Source organism: Sclerotinia sclerotiorum, genomic scaffold (genome assembly GCF_000146945.2).
Source record: "Sclerotinia sclerotiorum 1980 UF-70 scaffold_7 genomic scaffold, whole genome shotgun sequence".
NCBI lineage: Eukaryota > Fungi > Ascomycota > Leotiomycetes > Helotiales > Sclerotiniaceae > Sclerotinia > Sclerotinia sclerotiorum.
The window spans coordinates 674,107-693,278 of record NW_001820829.1 but is presented as its reverse complement, the minus strand read 5'-3'; the positions used below and the strand labels follow the sequence as shown (position 1 = coordinate 693,278).

General features: G+C 42.1%; 10 protein-coding genes across 10 annotated transcripts; 7 read left to right on the top strand and 3 right to left on the bottom strand.

Annotated features, from left to right (window-relative positions):
* Positions 1–537: 537 nt before the first annotated feature.
* SS1G_05853 (hypothetical protein) lies at positions 538–1,735 on the top strand (the record flags this gene model as incomplete). The annotated part of the gene is made up of 2 exons (XM_001592881.1): positions 538–737; positions 787–1,735. The coding sequence occupies 2 exons, from the start codon at positions 538–540 to the stop codon at positions 1,733–1,735; spliced, it is 1,149 nt and encodes a 382-aa protein (XP_001592931.1).
* A 385-nt stretch (positions 1,736–2,120) lies between these two features.
* On the bottom strand, positions 2,121–2,774 carry SS1G_05852 (hypothetical protein; the record flags this gene model as incomplete). Its single annotated transcript, XM_001592880.1, has 3 exons — positions 2,121–2,217; positions 2,443–2,591; positions 2,760–2,774. 3 exons carry the CDS (start codon positions 2,772–2,774, stop codon positions 2,121–2,123), a joined length of 261 nt encoding a protein of 86 aa, XP_001592930.1.
* A 605-nt stretch (positions 2,775–3,379) lies between these two features.
* SS1G_05851 (hypothetical protein) lies at positions 3,380–4,811 on the top strand (the record flags this gene model as incomplete). Its single annotated transcript, XM_001592879.1, has 3 exons — positions 3,380–3,467; positions 3,532–3,658; positions 3,911–4,811. 3 exons carry the CDS (start codon positions 3,380–3,382, stop codon positions 4,809–4,811), a joined length of 1,116 nt encoding a protein of 371 aa, XP_001592929.1.
* Positions 4,812–6,283: 1,472 nt separating this feature from the next.
* SS1G_05850 (predicted protein) lies at positions 6,284–7,456 on the top strand (the record flags this gene model as incomplete). Its single annotated transcript, XM_001592878.1, has 3 exons — positions 6,284–6,530; positions 6,890–6,962; positions 7,252–7,456. 3 exons carry the CDS (start codon positions 6,284–6,286, stop codon positions 7,454–7,456), a joined length of 525 nt encoding a protein of 174 aa, XP_001592928.1.
* Positions 7,457–7,779: 323 nt separating this feature from the next.
* On the bottom strand, positions 7,780–8,388 carry SS1G_05849 (predicted protein; the record flags this gene model as incomplete). Its single annotated transcript, XM_001592877.1, has 2 exons — positions 7,780–8,048; positions 8,319–8,388. The coding sequence occupies 2 exons, from the start codon at positions 8,386–8,388 to the stop codon at positions 7,780–7,782; spliced, it is 339 nt and encodes a 112-aa protein (XP_001592927.1).
* A 279-nt stretch (positions 8,389–8,667) lies between these two features.
* SS1G_05848 (predicted protein) lies at positions 8,668–9,223 on the top strand (the record flags this gene model as incomplete). Its single annotated transcript, XM_001592876.1, has 2 exons — positions 8,668–8,794; positions 9,126–9,223. 2 exons carry the CDS (start codon positions 8,668–8,670, stop codon positions 9,221–9,223), a joined length of 225 nt encoding a protein of 74 aa, XP_001592926.1.
* A 1,237-nt stretch (positions 9,224–10,460) lies between these two features.
* SS1G_05847 (predicted protein) lies at positions 10,461–11,041 on the top strand (the record flags this gene model as incomplete). Its single annotated transcript, XM_001592875.1, has 2 exons — positions 10,461–10,774; positions 10,954–11,041. The coding sequence occupies 2 exons, from the start codon at positions 10,461–10,463 to the stop codon at positions 11,039–11,041; spliced, it is 402 nt and encodes a 133-aa protein (XP_001592925.1).
* A 424-nt stretch (positions 11,042–11,465) lies between these two features.
* Positions 11,466–12,863, top strand: SS1G_05846 (predicted protein; the record flags this gene model as incomplete). Its single annotated transcript, XM_001592874.1, has 4 exons — positions 11,466–11,529; positions 11,782–11,812; positions 12,191–12,344; positions 12,822–12,863. The coding sequence occupies 4 exons, from the start codon at positions 11,466–11,468 to the stop codon at positions 12,861–12,863; spliced, it is 291 nt and encodes a 96-aa protein (XP_001592924.1).
* A 1,942-nt stretch (positions 12,864–14,805) lies between these two features.
* Positions 14,806–17,127, bottom strand: SS1G_05845 (hypothetical protein; the record flags this gene model as incomplete). Its single annotated transcript, XM_001592873.1, has 4 exons — positions 14,806–14,934; positions 14,988–15,168; positions 15,217–16,386; positions 16,553–17,127. 4 exons carry the CDS (start codon positions 17,125–17,127, stop codon positions 14,806–14,808), a joined length of 2,055 nt encoding a protein of 684 aa, XP_001592923.1.
* A 949-nt stretch (positions 17,128–18,076) lies between these two features.
* Positions 18,077–18,196, top strand: SS1G_05844 (predicted protein; the record flags this gene model as incomplete). Its single annotated transcript, XM_001592872.1, has 1 exon — positions 18,077–18,196. One exon carries the CDS (start codon positions 18,077–18,079, stop codon positions 18,194–18,196), a length of 120 nt encoding a protein of 39 aa, XP_001592922.1.
* Positions 18,197–19,172: the final 976 nt, after the last annotated feature.

Here is a 19,172-nt window from a genome sequence, read left to right as displayed (position 1 = left end):
TGGCAAGTTTCCTTGACTTGGAATGGATTGTTAGTATTACCCATGTGATTCATTTTCTTTGTGAGACTCTTCAGCGGTTACTCGAACACATCTCATGCACACCTATCATATTATTAGGGGTCATTTCATCAGATTGCGCCATATCACGAAATCACCCCGCAGAATGATTCTATATTGTAGGTATGAAGAGGATTGTCTTATTATTGGAGCTATGATTCCTGACTATATAGACCCACTATCGTCCTTGCCATATTGAGCTTAACATCGCACCCCACATTCCACTCATGGATTGTCCAGTACGTACTTGAGGAATCACTACTTGAAGTATTTACATTATGTTATGTTACCAATAAATTCGTGACACTATCTACGATACTATATCTCTAATCTATCTGTCTATCTAATTTCATACCAAAACCCTCTATCTCTACAATATAATATCCGGCACCACATCCTACACAAAGAAATACCTACCTACCTACCTACCTACCTACCTACTTGTCCACCCACCTATCTACCTACTCATAGAATACAGTAATGTCCTTCACCAACATCCCAATTCTCGACCTCTCGCTGGCCAGAACCCCAGAAACTAAATCCGAGTTTTTGAATCAGCTCCGCCATGCATTACTCGAAGTAGGATTTTTGTATCTGAAGAATATCGGAATTCCTCAGGAATTAATAGATAATGTAGTAGAAGAGGGAGTGAAATTCTTTGATCTTCCTTTGGAGGAAAAGTATGTTTTGTTTTTCGTTCTGTGCTAGTACTCAGCTCACTTTCCTTAGGACCAAAATCCAAATGGTCAACGCCCCCTCATTCCTAGGCTACTCACCCCTCTCCGCCGAAATCACCGCCCACGCAATCGATCAGCGCGAACAAATTGATCTCTCGACTCCTCACCCCATCCCCACTCCTACCGATCCCCTCTACTACAATCTACTTGCACCGAATCTCTGGCCCTCTTCCACGCATCTCCCTAATTTCCGTCCTGTTTTCGAAACTTACATCAAGCAAATGGGCGATGTATCTCTATTCTTTACATCGTTAATCGCAGAAGCTATTGGATTACCCTCTAATGCGTTTGAGCGTTTTTTCGACATAGATCAACAGCATAAACTAAAAGTGGTTAAATATCCGGATTTGAAGGAATTGGGTCTTTCGCCTGAACAAGAAGGTCAGGGTGTAGGTCCGCATAAGGATGCGATGTTGACGTCGTATTTGCTGCAGGTGGGTGATAAGAAGGGCTTACAGGTGCAGAATTTGAGAGGGCAGTGGATTGATTGTCCTCCGATCAAAGGGACGGTGGTAGTGGCTATTGGACAAGGCATGGAGGCGCTGACGAAGGGTGTTTGTATGAGCACTACGCACAGGGTACTGAGCCCGGAGTATGGAAAGGGTCCGAGGTATAGTGTGCCGTTTTTTCAGGGGGTGAGGGGGAGTACCAAATTTGAGGAGTTGAACGAAGTGGGAATAGGGGAGGTGAAGGAGGAGGTAAGAGAAATGAGGCGAAGGGTTTTGGAGAGTGTGGGGGGTAGATTGGATGATGTGGAGTTTACTTTTATAGGGGGCGGAAAGGCGGAGACGCTAGGAGAGGCGACATTGAGAAATAGGATTAAAAGCCATGTAGATGTGGGAGAGAAATGGTATCCTGAGATACTTGCAGATATAAGAGTAGAGCAGGAGGAGGAACGCAGACAAAAGAATCTGCCAGTCACTCCACCCGCCGAAACGTAAGATAGAGAGATATTCATTTTTTCAGATGGATTTAATGTTCCAAACGAAGTCTCCTGAGAATCAGGACCCTCTGATCATTCGACTGCGGTCCGGGCTTCCAGGATAGTCCCGATCCTTACCCATCACAAAGTAAGGCACACATTTGCAGATAAGAAGCAGATTCTTCTGACTCAAGTAGCTAGTCTGCTAGCTTGTGTTAAAAACGCCGTTATAGCTCTCCCTCCCATGCGCCAATCGCTCGCTCGTCTTTCGCAAATCGAAATTCTCTGATCATCAAAAGCCAAAAATCCCATCTACCACATCTGTCTAACCATAAAATATCGTGTCTTCGTCGTTTGCGTCGTACGAAATCGTAAGGTGTGTCGCACAAAGAGGTCTCGAGAATCTATTTCTTAGCAGGCACTGCAGCCTGTTGGGCCATAAACGAGGGGAAGCAGAGCTCCGGTCCTTTTGAGTGCTTGTTCATGGCGTGTTCGGTGAGACTGGTGTTGGGATATCACTGTTAGTTTTAATTCGGGTTGTATCTCTCAAGGAGATAATGATTGCGGGTCCCTCAAAATTCCTTCCTTCTTTTCTTCTTTCCTTTGGAAATTTCCCCGCCCTCCGCACAATTCTCAGAATATGCGCATCTTCTCTTCGGATTGGCAGTTATGCCAAGTCGTGTAAATATATATAAATATGTATCGCAAAAGAAAAGAACCACTCACGCAGGAAGTCTGGTCGTTTTCAAGAAAGTGGTTTTGCAAATATCGCACTGAATATCCTTCGCCGACTCGTTGACCTTCAGTTGCGACTTTGCGACACCCTTCTCAGCATCCTTTTGATTTCGTGCACGCTTGGAAGCTGCTTTGGCGCCCTGTAAAAAGGTCAGGCCTACATTATCTAAATGCGATGATCATAGTTCATGGTCGAAAAACTGGGTTGAGAGGCCCCCGAGGTGGAGAATCTCTCCTTGATTGATTGACCGCATAAAAGAAATTGGGGAGATAAAAGAATAGGGTAAAGAACTTGAGATCAAACTTACGTTACCTCCTCCCATTTTGAAAGATGTTTTTATTTGAATTAAGAAGTTATTATTTTATTGTGTAGAGGATTGATGAACGAAGACAGATGATTCAACGGACGGCAGAAGAAGAAGAAGAAGAGAAGATGCAGAAATGAAGAAATTCTAGAACTTATTATTATGCGTGTACCAATCAAATAACACAACTTTTTTGTTCTGGCTTTTGGCCTTTTTGCTTACTCAGTATAATAGACACCCAGATAGACTTTATTTCATTTTGGTTTCATATCTCTTCTATTTTGCGCTTATCAAAGAATTATTTTTAATTTATGTAGTTCGCTTACTTATACAAATTAGATTGATTTGAGTAACAATTCTAATCACTAACTAATACTAAAATGGTAGCAACATTTCCCTCATAACATAAATTCACGTCGCGTCGCGCATCTCCCTCTTCTCTTTTTTATTTTACTTTTATTTATTTTCGAAAATAAAAACTTTCATCAAATTCATCAATAAAGTATCAAAATCATTCTTGAATGCTTCGTACCATTTCAAATTCTCTCAATCCTCTATTCGGAAGTCCAAAAAAATCGACGGATTCAGATCGTTTTGAGGGAGAGAAAGCTCATAGACTCAATATGTCTTCACCGAATGATATTACTCTTGCGGAGTTCAACCAAACTTTGGCAAGATATCCTACTCTACTCAACAAGTATGCAAGTGATGGTCAGTTCGATCTTTCTTTAATCGTTTGCAAAAGATTACGTGGTTGATTTTCTATTCTTTATAGCAAGGGAAGGTGTCACTCCGCTTCAAGAGCTTGATAGATATAGATATGTTGAAGCACCAGCAAGATTTAAAGATGGATCACACACTTTTACTATTGAAGATATTACGAAGTTGGTTGACTGGAAGCTGTAAGTTTGTTCTATTCAAATTTTTGTACTGTTTTCAATTGTTTTCTTTTTTCGCGATATTTGTTTGGCAATCGGTAGGTGGAGTAGATGCCCGTGTTCTGAGCTATGAAAATCGGCTTTTCGGCGTCTTTCACTTTTCTATTCCACCAAAAAATTACGAAAAAATTATTCATCTAATTTTTGTTGATTTCTGGTGTCTAAATTTTCCATTCAATATTTTTTGGATTTATTTCGATATTAATTTATATTTAGTCGACATGGTGCATACCGTCCGGGTTTCCTAAAGAAGGTCGGAAAGAACACAGACGAGGCGGTTGAGGCTGCTACTAAAGATGCTTTCGATTACTACAAGACCAATCCCACAGATATTGGCACCGTCATCAACAAGCTCAAGGAGCCATTGATGGGAATTGGACCAGCTACTGCCTCTCTCATCCTCTCCGTTTATGATCCAGATCATGTGACATTCTTCAGTGATGAGGTCTTCAAATGGCTCGTCAATGATGGCGAGCACAAACCAACCCCAAAATACAATGTTGCCGAGTTCGAGAAAGTTCACGCTGCTGCAAAGACCTTGGCATCTCGTCTCCGTGTCAACCCCCTTCAGATCGAGAAGGTTGCTTTCGTCATCATCAAGGAGTCTGAACCAGTTCTCGTACCAAAGGAGAAGCCAGCTCCAAGTGGCCGTGGTCGAGGTCGTCCACCCAAGCCTGATAGTGAGAAAAAAGTCAAGGCACCATCAGGACGTGGACGTGGACGACCTTCCAGCGGTATCGTCAAGCCCAAACCTACCCCTAGAGTTCCCAAAGCTCCCAAGGAACCAAAGCCTGCCAAGGAACCAAAAGCTGCCAAGGAACCAAAAGCTACTAAAGAACCGAAAGCCGCTAAGGTTCCCAAGTCTCCAAAAGCAAAGGCCCCAGCTGCTGACGTTGAGAAGAAGACTCCTGGTAAAAGAGGAAGACCAGCAAAAGCCGCTCCTGCAGAAGGCACTACTACTGCTACTCCAAGCTCAGGCAAGAGAGGAAGACCTGCAAAGGATGCTACCGCTACTCCAGGATCCGCCACCCCTGTTAGCAAGAAGAGAAAGGCAGCCGATGATGCTGCTACACCAGTCTCCGCTGGTCGTGGTCGTCCCAAGAAGGTCAAGGCTTGATTTTCTTTCTTCTCATCTGGTACAATCATTTAGGAAAGGGTTCTTGGGATACGGACTCTTTCTTTTCCGAGAATATTCATGTGCATGCAGGTGTTTTTTCAAAGTTCGTCTAGGTAGCTCTGATTGTCTATCTCGTCTCGGTAAACAGGGCACATGGTTCAAAGAGCGTTGGGGTCTCGCGCTGAAGGGTTTTCATTTTTGCTTAATCGGGCGTTGTTGATACGGGATATGAACGTGATGGTTGGCGTGGCATGGATACAATTGTTTTTTGGGGGGGTTTTTTCTCTCTCTTTGGCTCACTCAGGTGTTTGTATGATAACACACCATGTAATTACATAAGTGCTTGCTTAGAAGCAATAAAATGTTTCTCAGCGGCGTTTTGTTTTTGATTCCATTTGATGTTTTGAATGCTTGTGCGTGCCGTGCCGTGCCGTGCTGTGCTAGTTTGCTTTGATGGATTCGATTAGACGGTAACTGAGGAAGACGGTCGGACCAGGATGTCCAATAGTCCAGACTTCAGACTGACAGTCTAAATTTAAGCTTTCAATAACAAGAAATTTTTTGGAATGTTGGATGTAATTCATTCACTATCCAAACACAATCCACTATTTCAAATACTCTAAATACCCATCTAATCATCTAATTATCCTTAATTAACAATCCAAAAGTTTATACTATACATATCTATTTAAATTTAAATATAATTCATCAATCTTATCCCAATTAATTAACCTTCCCAATAAAATAATCATACCAAATAAATCCAAGAAATTCAAACCTTTCCATTCACTATTAATTAAACTACAACCTGGACTAATTATTGGATAATTAGATACCCTGGGATTCCGAAGACCTACCACCACTTCACATTTGCCTGTCGATCGATTTGATTTGGAAAATGGTATATATAGGTTAAGCATAAGTATAAGTATAAATCTCATCATCTATTTAATTACCAAGCCGTCGCAGACACATATACATATACATACATATATATAATCAACCACCAAACAACCCATCAATCAAAAATAAACTTTACAAGTAATACACGATCCAATGCATTCTCTTCCTCTCATTATTCAGCCATCGTCCTATTTCCTGCCAGTGTTTCGAGCAATATGCCAGTATCTACGAAGAAATTATATTATATCGGGTTTTTTGGGTCGCTGCTAAGTTATGTATATATATATTATACTAGTGTACGTACCGAGCAAGCGCACGGTATAGCTGGCTTTTATACTTATTTCCATGCTGAATACTATTTTGTAATTTACGGAAGTTGTTAGATTATGTGGATACCTGTATATAATATATTCCATTGATGCCAGTGCTAATGGTTGCATGTGCAAAGGTCATCGTAGGTGGGAAAGCACAAGGAGTCGTAAATGGTGATTCCATAGTGTTCGAAGTTGTGGTTTTGGAGGGAAGCGTCGGAAGATTTCGCGATGTAGTATATCTTATCGTACCATAATATGTCAAAAAAGGAATTGTTCGACTTTTGTGAACGGAAAAAGGATTCACCATATGAATGGTTTGACCGACAGCTGGGAGAAATAAAGAACCACAGTCGTATTTTCCACGTTGAGCCTAAGAGCGAGTTCTTGGTAATTGAAATCAGGTATTGGAAGACTAATTATGACTTCTGGCTTCTGGCTTGGAGCTTGAATTCCGGTGAAAGGGTTGTAGTTGTAGGTGTGAAGAGGGTTGATTATCATTACCGTACGAGGGGAACTATGGAGTTGTGTTACACCGCCTTCGTTCTGCCAGCAACGATATCATTCTGCCATAGCTTAATCCTTGAAATCAAAGGCGGTATAACATACTATAATTAATTATACCTACCACATTTCATATACTTAGGGTCCGTTCGGATCGATTTTCAAAGATATTAGAAATATTGGGTTTAATATATATTTGAGTACATTTAAGTAAGATTAATATATTTAACTTAGTACCTTGCAAATATTAAACTATTTCCAATCTTTTTCTAAGCCTACGAACCTTTGTAAGACCTCAAATCATATAAAACCAGTGTATACTATCCGCACCCGGGAACTAATATATTATAACCTCACTAGGCCTTCAATTCGTCGGAAAATCCATCGACTTATCAGAAACATACCTTAATCAAGGACTTGAATCTAAGAAAATGTATGTACTAGAGCTAATCATTGACTATAGAATTTATTCACAGTGAATGTTTATAGGGATGGTAAATTTAAGGAAAAATATATTTGAAATCTAGTGATAACATCTTTAAGCATGGTTGTCCAATGGCTATGGCACGGGGAAATGCTCGGATGTGAATGAGATCTGGGTTTTGGGATGTAAAGTGGAGGTCGCAGTTATCTATATGATTTTGGAGGCATTATTGGCTATGGTCTTTAGGAATTATAACCATTTCGCTAAGGGAGTCCGGAGGATTAGGCTGATTAATTAGCTTTATGACGGTTGCAATGATGGACTTTGGCGGGGATAGTTTCTGTGGATACTTGCCACAAGTAGATGGCGATTACCTCATATCCACGTTGCCATTCCAAGTTGTAGCGGAGAGCTTCGCCGAATGTGTCATTTCCGCCCCGATAAACCTATTGTACGAGTATCGTCTGCTGGAGAGTAGAAGCCTGAGACTTGACCCAGAGTAATCTACGTCTTGTCGGTAATTTTCTCACTAATATTACTGACCTTCTCCAAGACATTTAGATCCAAAGCCATGAATTGAACACGAACATCAACGCCAACTATCACTTTCTGTACAGTGCAACCCACCCGCCTTGCCAGAGAGTATTTCACACTCCACTCCTAAGCACACACCACAAAACGGTAAACTGCAAGGGGAATAGTGGCCCATATCTAGGTGGTGTGTGACATATGTACTTTCTGGCTGCACGAGTATAAGATTCGAAAAATAAAGCCAGGTTACTGATCTCAGTATATTCCGTTAGAGCAACTATTGTTCCTTCAAGGTTTAAGTGATCAATCGAGGATTCCTTTGAAGCTCATAGTGTTTGGCAAGAGAGCCTACATTGGCTATCATGACAACATAAAAAATATCCTTCTCGTTCTCTGCTGTGGCTTTTGAAGACATGTTTGGCTGATAGAAATAGGCGACGATGGCACCTTCCAGGAACAAGAATCCCAGGCTATAAAGCTGAAATAGCTTCATGAGAATCCAAATGAGCAAATCACTCCAGGATATTTGACTTCTGATCATTTTCTGTAACATTCGCGAAATTGCTGTGAGTTTCTAGCACTCGCAGTCGTGGGGTTTTATGGGCAGGACGATGCAAAACACAGCCAATGCTTTGTATCATATACCGTGGTGAAAGATTGACCAAGCTGGTTGATATAATTTGATGGTTTGGATCATTCATCATACGTAATTGTGCAAACATCTGATTTCCATACAATTTGAGAGGTTGCCCGACCCAAAAAAGGCTGGCAACACACGAAGAACTACTTGTACGATCCGTGCTGCTTTCTTCCATCAAGTCGAACTCGACTTACTTTGCCATAGGACGCTTAATAGTTCAACATCAAGCTTCTCCAACTCCTTTCCAATATTTGCATTGTACATAAATGCTTGCTGTAAACTTTTGCCAGGTGCATATTTCTCATTAAAAACCGCTCCTTCATCTCAAACATCTGTAAGACTACATATTTGACGAGATCCTTCACCCTCCTTGAGGTTTCAGATACCAACAGCATATGAAAACAGCCATCCACTTTCCAATAACATGGACTCGTCATATATATTGAACCTCGAAGGATCTGTTACCCCACCCCCCGCCAACAGCTGTATTCCTCTTCCTTCGTCGGAGACCACTCCGGATACATATCATCTCATGACAATCAAATGACCTGTCTTATCTCGAAGCCAGGCTTCCAGGTTCTTCGTGTTTCGCAATCTGTCGATCGTGTAAATCCTATGCTTCTTATGCAGTTTTCATCTCTTGATTATGTATCTCCGAGTGTTGATATCGGTATGCAATCAATCAACAGGACATTAGCAATCGAATTAATATCGAATTAATATCAATACCTCGGCCTCCGTTCCAATATGTACTTCAAAGTAATTCACCTTTGAACGCGGTTGACGCCGTTAATTTAATGGGATCTACAAACAACATTCATTAACCGAAGCAAAAGCCAACAACGGTCAACCACAACCACTGAATTTAACAAGCCTTGAAACTCCTCGCTTCAACCTCCTATGGCCGCTCTTACCATATTTTCAAAGGAAATCTCCGATCCCCCACCGGCCGTACGGCATGACCCCGGTCTCATTACATACCCAATCATAATATCTTAAAGCTTGCGCCTGCACCTGCACCTGCCTCTCTGCATTTCTCCCGGCACTTGCTCCAATCCAGACTCCACAGCGGTTTATGTCCCCGCTCACCGAATCCTAGTCCAGCGCGCCCCACCACGCTCCCTGGTTCTCAGACTCGGACCACCAACCAAGCACGAAGTACTGACCATCGACCATCGAGCATACCCAAAATTAAACTTTCCACTGCACCCCTGCCCATGTTACTCAGGTCCCACCATCTGGCCTCTTTCCAGTTGAATGTGCCCGCATGCCGAATTGGCTGCAACTTGCTTTTGTTTGCCTTATGGACGGTGGAGTATCTTTCTTAGTGCGCTTCCAGGGACCAGGATCGCAGGTTCATTGATCATGCGACTATCATGCACTATGAGATCCTAGCCACAACTCATGAATTTCCACCAACACATGTCATGATACAACCGACGGAGTACAGACAGACCTCATATTACACCAAGCACCAGCCAATTCTGGTCATTGTATTGCTAGCCCTTCACATTGGCGCTTAACAATTTTGAAAATTTACATTTCTGGTTTCGTTCAGCATGAAGGAGGACTAAGAAGAGACCCTTAATTTAAGATGAACTCTAAAAAGGAAAAAACCCTAAAGCTTGAAGCTTGAAGCTTGAAGTTGTTGAAAGAGGGATGTAAAGATTAAAAATCTATCTACCCATGAATGATGACACTAATGATGATGCCCAAAATAAGCGAGAAAGCAAGGCAGCCCAGCAACACTCGGTAAGGTCAAGGGAGCTCCATCCAAAAAATCTATGGGGCGGAAAAACAATCGCCGAGAGCTCCACTACGGAAAATGCTAAGGTATGCTTGTCACTTGTGCTTCAAACACCGGATCCTTTCTTCTAGAAAAAGGATGGAAGGATAATTCACATTTAGCCTTGGGTAAAACCCTAGCTAAGAAATTAAAAGTGCTGCAGGAATTGACAACCAAGGCCAACCTAACTATTTCCTCAACCTATTTCAACTGGTCTAATTCGTCTAACCTAACCTTAACTCGCAAAATTCGTTTTTCATAGAATAAACAAGCATGCATACTCCTTCCAACAATTCAGACTACTCTGTATGTTCGCGTGCGCCAAGTTTCCTTCTTGATTTCTTAATATCTCCTGGAAGGCCGCATAAAAGGCCGCATATCATGTTGAACATGTGCTCGCTCCTTTGTCTACTTTGTGTAAGACTTATCTAGCTCCTAGGTATGTACATACCATATGTACATACTATATAATCTCTTCACACCGCCTCATAATGTCCACAGGTCATGTACTGTTACTCGTCCATGTACTCTAAAACAACAACAATGCACCATGATTCACGCAAAGAAAACTCAATTCAACATATCTTGCGAGAAATATCCAAAGGAAGTGCCACTCGAGGATCTTTTCACAATGGATCTTTCATCGTGGGTCTATCACTTACAGACTACAGTGCATGTAAAGTTAGCTGTGATGAGAACCAGTAATATGCAATGCAATGTCATAAACGGCAATACATTATACGCACATGCCTGCCGCCGATATAAATCTCGTAACGTAACACCAATCATTTTGGGATACCCATCGCCAAAAGCACCACCAAGGGTTTCAACCCCCGCCAAAACAATAGATTTTCGTAGACCTCTGTATATCCCTCGGTGCGTAATGGAAACCGTAACAATTGCTCTAAATTACACATCGTTACCATAACTTAAGATTTACATGCCTCCCCGTTACGAAATGACTTTAAGCAGAGCCCCATAATAAAAAGATGGTTGACTAGGTTATAGCCGGTTGTAACTGGTCGATACTAACGAAATTGAAGGGTTCCGCTCTGTGCACCCGCGGTTCATTACTCAATCCAAACTCCATTTACTGGATCTCTCATGTGGAAACTTACTTCTGCCGAGTAACTCATGGCTAGTATTCTCTACCGAAACGCCTTTACCGAGATCTAATCGTCTACAACTTCCTGGTTGATTTGGTGATGCGCGGTTTGTGTGGAAATGATTTTCGGATATGATTGCTAGTTCTTGTATACGACGTATTAAAACAATGGTAATAATGAACTAAGAACGTTGGATTACCAAGCTTGGCCTGCGGGAAGAGAATTTTGAGATTCTAGAATCTATCTGGATTGCAAATGTGACGAAGTGATGTATTCTAGTTTCTTTAGACCTTAAAAGGCAAATACCGGTATTTTGATGGCGACTCTTGAGTATTCAACTTGGCTTATATAGGTGAAACTAAGAACTTTTAACAAGAACATCTACGGGCCGTCACGAACCCCGATTACATAAATAGCCTCGGAGTGGCATTTGTTTGCCGAAAAGGAACATGAGTTCCACGTGTAACTCTGCTGTTGCCGAAGTGGCAATTTCGTATTTTGGTACACTACCAAGTAAGTGTGTGTAACGAATGGTGTGCATATTGATTTTCTAACGGAGATTGGATGCAGGTAAGTCTTAGTCTTATTTAGCTCACGAAGTGGACGAAGTGGAAAAAGGGAGAGGAAGCGAACGGAAACCTATTCGTTCAATTTCATTGGAAAGCTGTTCATTCGCCACCTTCGAGACTTTGCCAGTTGTTCATCATGAAGAAATTAATATAATAATAAATAATAAATTAAATTCATAAATAATCCATTTTGTAGCATTTCAGTACGAATTAATACGAATTTCTAGGTACTTGGATGTTTGTCTGAAAACACTCTTCAGAATATTTCCTTCAAATGCAGGGTCCTGCAGCATACCAGGATTTCCCTTTCATCCGCTCTCCGACAACTAATTTACTCAACTCCTGCTGACGAAATAGGATTCTAGCACACGAGTGGAGACAACTTCACACTCCTGAGATCTCCATGGAAAATCTATCTTCCACCACATCCTACAAAATCACTTGCTAGCCCCCCGGCACTCTCATGTCGATCAACAAAACATCCCACCCTTACGGGTACAGTACTGGTAACATGTGGTAGGCTGGTAGCAAGTTGAATCATTTGATGTTACATACGGGAGGATTCTACCACGTACCAGCTGTCATCTGTAAATCATTCAACATAGCATGAACCCATCGTTGAACTGGCACCATGCAAATGCACCCACCATGCACCCTCGATGCGCAAAGCTCAAACTCAAAAATTCCAAACAGCAAGATCCGATCCACTCTTCTGACTCGCATTACCTTCCTGTCTTGTATCGGGATTTATTCCGTAGAGTATGTACTCTGTAAGGAATTGGAACTAAGGGTTACAAAACTCAAACCTTAGTAAACGAGTAAACGTTAACCCCATCTATCAATATCAATCATCTATTCGAATTTCAAACCCCATCAGATAAATAGATAGATAAATTATCGACCAATACAAAGCACGTGGCGGGGGATGAACAGATATGAAACAACAAGCAATTAATCCATCATGCTCGAATACCTTGTAACAATGTAAGACTTATATGATCTCAAAGTCAAACCTACCATTCAGATTGAACACTATAATCATCAAATCCACATGTTCATGCATCCAGGGCACAAAGATGTCTCACCTGTATGGTATTGCTCCTCTAAAGTCTAAAGCTCGAATTATACGCATGAGGACTCTGTATTGATTCTCCATGCGCATACATACCTACCTACATACATACCTTGCAAGCTGCAATATCGCATATAGAAAGACAATGTACTACGTTACAATAGGTAGGAATAAGGTTAATCTTCGTGACAACATCGGGCTCATAAAACTCTCTCATTTGCCATCATTTAGCATTATTTAGCATTTCATCGAATCACATCACACATACATTATGCATCACATCATGACGAGTAGATCTCATCCACCACGCACGCACGCACGCACGCCACCAAACCCAGAATCTGGATTCTGGATCCTCGAATTTCGAAATCTCGATTCTCGATTCTCGGCCTCCAAACATCCTAGCTTCCCAAAAAACATAAACGCCGAGAATTCAACAATCAACGTGTGAAGATCCGATAACATCACATCACATCACTTCCAAATCTCCCATCTTTAATCCTTCTCTCAAAAGATCTTCACCCTCAAGCATCATCAAGCAACGCCAGGAAACGTCAGGAAACGTCATATGCGCTGCGAATGATCGAGTAGGCTCTGGGCATGCTGTAACATGAGGTCATTCATTATATCACTTGTTTTGTAGATCCATCGATCCATCTATTCTCCATGTATCCTCAACCCCCCTAACAATCAAAGAATCAAACAATCCCACCACCAGTTACCGAACCCGTGAAAAAGAAGAAACCATTGAGCAAATCCATCCCATCCCCATGCCTCTAACCATCAAGCCACATAAACAACATGTATATACTCTGAGAAGTCGTAAACACACACACAAACCACTCACAAATACGCCACACCACCCACCCCACATGTTTCATCACCCCATCCATCCATCCATCCATCTCACCATTTCATCCACACCAGAACAGACGACGACCAAAAGATCTGAAACTAGGGGTCCTCTCCAAGACCAATTAGCTTCTCCTATGAGTCCTATCCCCTAATTTCCACTAGTCATAGGTGCAAAGTACACTTGTAGCTCTAACATCGTAAAGTCTGGAACCCGTACACCCCCATGCATCCCATTAAAGTCGCCAGAACGTCGGGGGGTGCGAAGAGAAATAACATCATTACATCCTCCCTCCATGATGCGCGAATGCTGATCCATTAAATTCTCGACCACGATCGAAATGAGATACTGCAGATCATGTGCTCGAGAAGGTAGTAAATTCAGTGATCCCAAGTTCCATAAAAATTCAATCCATCAAGATAAAGATGGAAACAAGAATCAAATATAAATGTAATCAACTTCCATTCTGATACTAGTGACCCTAACAAAGCAAAGTAGGGATTTCAAAAACTTCAAACGCCTCTAGCTAATTCAATCCATTCCAATCCCATTTTCTCTTCCATCTTGCAATAACAAAGCAATCCATCCAGCCATTCATTAGAAATTTTCCATTCCAAACTAAAAACCCAACTCCAAACTCGTTATCACAGGAGATTCGTCTTCATAGCGTCATGATATCCAAAATGATATTCAATGATTAGCCACTCTAAACCCACAATGTGTTCCCCATACAAAAAAGTTTGAATCCAACCAATCTATTGAAGTGACCTATAACTCCGAATTTTCGCTACTAATGAACAACGCTGGCGAGTTCCCTCTGAGAGAATATCTTAAGAAATGCAAGAAAAGCAAGGAATAAGAAAGAAATGAAAACGCGACACTTTTTATTTCCGAGAATATAATAGAAGGAAAAAAGAGCATTAGGGGTTTGTATTGTACGGAGAGAAGTCATGATGTATGCAAGATTCAGCCAATGGCTGATCATCAGTCCTTCCATAAGGCCTCGAAGAAGAGCAAAAATGTATTTGCGGCTTATGGGGTTATGTTGTCGTCGGCTGGCAATCATCGTTTGACTCTCGCATACTGATTTCAATCTATGTCGGGGTATAATAATTTATACTCATCTGCATAATTCAAAACTCCACCCAATGCAAGCCTTTGTTTTGAAAACGCCTGTGAGGTATTTGAGAAAGGGATTTCTGAGAATTCGTCACTCGTGAGATGGTAGTTTACCGAGATCAAAATGGTGTAGCGTAGTTCGGGAAATGGTCGGAGATCTGAGTAGAGAACAGATCTCACATCATGCCTTCCTCACCGATGCCGGGCAAACCTCCCATTGGGACTCCGAGACCACCTAGCCCAGCAGCAGCTAAGTGGTTGTTTAATTTAAGATCTGGATCGCAAGGGGTAGAGTGTTGTTTATGCTAAGCTTTGTTAGACAAAATTCACATAATTCTGAACAATTGATGATACTCACATATTTGAGACCATTTAAATTTTTATATCTCTTGCCGCAGTAATCACACTTATATGGCTTCTCTCTTTCCATACCTTCGTTGCCCGAGTATGGAATCGAAGTTTCTGGATTGACAATGGAGAACGTACCATCACCGTTTTCGTGTAATTGTTGAGTTTGATGTCCGTGCGTCTTGTGATACCTGGACCAAATTAGCATAGAATAGATTGAAGGGGGTGGAAATACTCACTTGAGACCATTTTGATTCTTGTAGGCCTTTTCACATCCAATAACGGGACATCGGAATGGTTTGTGCTCTTCTCCCATCATTAACCCTGTAGGATCTCCCATTGCGTTCATGCTCGCCATCAATTGTTGTTGCTGGTATGCTCTCATTAAATCTGCATTATTTGCAAATTGTGCTTGCCCCAAACCAAATTGAGCAAATTGTTGTTGAAGAGCCCTTTGGTTACTAAAACCACCACCGTTGGGACTATAGAGACGCTTAGCCGGCTCGTCGATACAAAGTTCTAAGCCCAAATCATTTCCACCGAAATTGAACGGAAAATTCATATTATTCATGTTCATATTTCTATTTCCCATGTTCATATTCATGGGCATACTTGTATAGTCTCCATCCATTTCTGATGGCGTGCCGGGAGCCGAGGTATCTGGTGAAAATTTCTGTGATTGCTGCATGGGTTGTGCTGTCAAAGTAGGGGTGTTAACAGAAGAAACAGTCGGGTTGTTGTGAATTCCAAAAGAGGAAGCTGCGGGAGTGGCTGGTTGAGATGTACGGAGTCCAGAGTGTTGCATGGTGGAGTTGAGATTAATGGTGGGTCTTGGTTGCTGACCGAACATAGACTGTTGTGCTGCCTGAACAGGCTGATGATGAGAAGCTTGAACCGGCGTATCCGGGGTCGAATCCATAGGTCCGATAGCATCGTCCATTTCCATATCTTCAACTCCATCCATGTCATCGATAGCACCTTGATTAGATTTTTGTATAGGAGTAGCTGGTTGTGAACGTTGCTGTTGGCGCATCAATTGAATACCTCCTACGCTTGCACCAGCTTGTGGCATCTGCAAGCCCGAAAGCCGAGGCTGTTGTGATGGTTGGTTTTGCTGCTGCTGAGCATGATGTTGTACGGCAGATGTATTTGGTGCTGCCATACCTGCTCTACCGTTGGGCATTGCGTTTTCCCGAGCTCGTACAATAGATGAATTATTTCGAAGTGATGCTGGGGTCTGTTGCGCATGAGACTCCTCATAATGCTGTAAAAGGTCGTGTAGTGTTGCTAATGTGTTGCCACAACAGCTGAAATCTTTCATGAAATTGGCTTCAAGCTTGGGAAGATACGAGGAAGAATGATACGATGGTGACTGATATGGAAATGGTGATGTGCCGGCCATGATAATGCTATCCAAAAATGTCATGTCAGCGCCATGTGAATGGAAATTGTGTGCCCCGCACTTGCTAGGACGCTGAAACATTTTTGTTTGCCGTCGAATGCGATGAATGATGCATATGATTTTAAATCACGAAGTAATTGAGGTGAATATTGGTAAAGGTTGGATTAACGTACTCGTCACGAATCCAACTTCCAACGGAAACGCCTCCCCAACTCATGCCTCCCACGAGGCTACCTGCTAAACTTTCGCGACGAGGACGATCATTATTTCTGTTTGGATTGTTCATGGATATGGGTTTTGCTGCTGCATATGATTCTTGTCGAGAACGACCCATATGGTCGTCGAATCCTGTACCGGTGGTCATGATTCTGGCAGAAGTTCGTGAATCTGGGTCGAGGTAATTTGAATTATTTTTATTGCCTTGGGACGATGGCGATGACGAAGCGTTTCTGGTTGGTGTGGCGATATTTATAGGTGAAGAAGTTGTCGTCATATTAGATTTGACGTTATTAAATAAATGGATATCTTCTAGAGTATTGGATACTGAAGAAGAGGAAGAAAGAGAAGAAGAAGACGAAGTGATTGAATGCGGAGATGAATGTGAAGATGATTGTTGTATTTTAGAAGAGTTGGAGTTTAATAAGTTGGAGTTGAAATCAGCAGCAGCAGCACCAGTTGCATCGATAAATGTTATCGAGTCCGGGTATGAAGCGGCGTGGGATTGTTTGAACCAGTTAGAGAGAGGCATTGAGTGGGGTTTATATCGGTACTAGGATTTATGTACCTAGTAGAATTGTCGACTATCTAATTAGTCCAAATGTGGATTAGCTCCGAATTGAAAATTATTAATGGGAAGGTAAACTGGTAAACTACTCTGCACTAGGCACTACTCCGCCGTACTAGGTAGGCAGGTAGATGAGAGAGCCACTAGCCGACACAATAGCATTATAGCACGAATGCTTGGTGCGGACTGTGCAGAGGTGCAGAGGTGCAAAGGTGCAGAGTTGCAGAGCTGCAGAAGTGCAGGAGTGCAGGAGTGCAGAAATGCATGTGCCAGCCTGCTAGGAGTAGGAGTGGAGTGGAATCGGTGACTGGGAACTTTGAAAATTCATAGTGTACCGTGTACGAAGTATGGGTGCGGGTCGGACGAGTGGGCGAAGGTGGGTTAAGAATTAGATAAGTGGAGTGAAGGTTGGGAGAGATGGATGGGATAATGGTTATGGGCTGTCGGAGGAGGAGTGGGGTCAAGGTGTATGTACTCTGTACTTGGGTTCCTTGGGGTCCCTAATCCAAAGACACCAACAAGTAACAGGTAACAAGTACGTACAAAGAAGGAAACCAAAGCACAATTCGGTAATTGTTAAGGGAGGAACCTACCTAATTGGGATTTAGTTGAATTTATTTCTCACAGAGCCGCCCGCTACCTTGAAAGACCCGTCGAATATTGATTGCAATGCCGGTAGTTAGGTGAACTTTTAAAACAAAAGATAGAATCGATGTGTGGTGATTTGATTCTACTTGTGCAAGAAGCTCTTACTCGTGTAAATTGGATTCGGCTGTAGTCGTAACGGTAGGTGTAAGAGGTTTGGGTCTGCTAGAGAGCGGATCGATTGTTGTTAAGGTCAGGTGTATGTAGATAAGATATATGGTTCTGATAGTTTCGTTTCCGTCAGAAGTTCAGAACCAATATTTACAAAATGATACGGGCATGGAGTAGCAATGACTTGGTGATGCCGGGGTGTGACACACGCCAAATGAAGGAGGGTAGTATCGTGGCGCGAATGGCGAACGATGTATGGAAGAGAGAGGGTAGTTGACGGGATGTGCTGCGGATAGGGCAATTAAGAGGAAATTACTTGATGGTGCATATGAATGTACTGTTAATAAATAAATGTAAAAGTAGCTTTCCCATGAGGGCCCATGAACTGTATTTAATAAATACTATGGACTGGGTACTCAACCAAAGATGGTTATCATCTTAAATCAGGGCAACGAACATTTCAAAAGGGTTGAAGCTTGTTTTCTAAAATTATGAAATCTCAGTGTCAAACTTTGAAGTGATGGATGTTTCGTTCGGACTATCATAGACCGGGTTATGCATTAGTGGCCAGTAGATAAGTGCTCAAGCACTTTGTCGGACGTTTACGAGGCTCAAGGCTCTAATGCATTTGGTCCCAACGCTTCGGATGAGACAATGGGGATCCGCATTTAATGTTTCTAGAAGCTTGGAAGATTCTATTATTGATGATGTTAGAATATATCCTTTCTTAGATATATTTTTCTCCGGATTTCTGCAAATATATTGCCGGAATCCTTCAATATGATGAATCATTCGATGAATATACGGTGAGATGAAACTCAAACGCTCTCCTTTTTCTCGTTCGCCAAATCCAAGCGGTGTGTCCTGCCAATATCTGCCGATGTTGTGCGACGGCGTTTTCCCTCACCAATGGAAAGTAATATCCTAGTGTTGAACCGAGACGACTTCTAAACCGTTGAAGGGTTCAAACGAGGCTCTTCTCCTCGAAAATGCATCCTATCAGGATGTTGTCAGATGTAATTGCCATTGTGCTTTGCTTAGATTGTCCTTGAGTCGTGTTGCCTTGGTCCAGGGTGAAGATTCAAGACAGATCTCCGAGCATCATTGAGGTTGTTCATCATTACTGACTATGACAGTTCCTCCCGAGAGATCTAAATATTTCGATTTGAACAAAGTACAAGCCATCGAATCGTACACCTGCCTTGATCATATAATATCTTTAATCCACAATTATCTTCGATGCCATCATGATG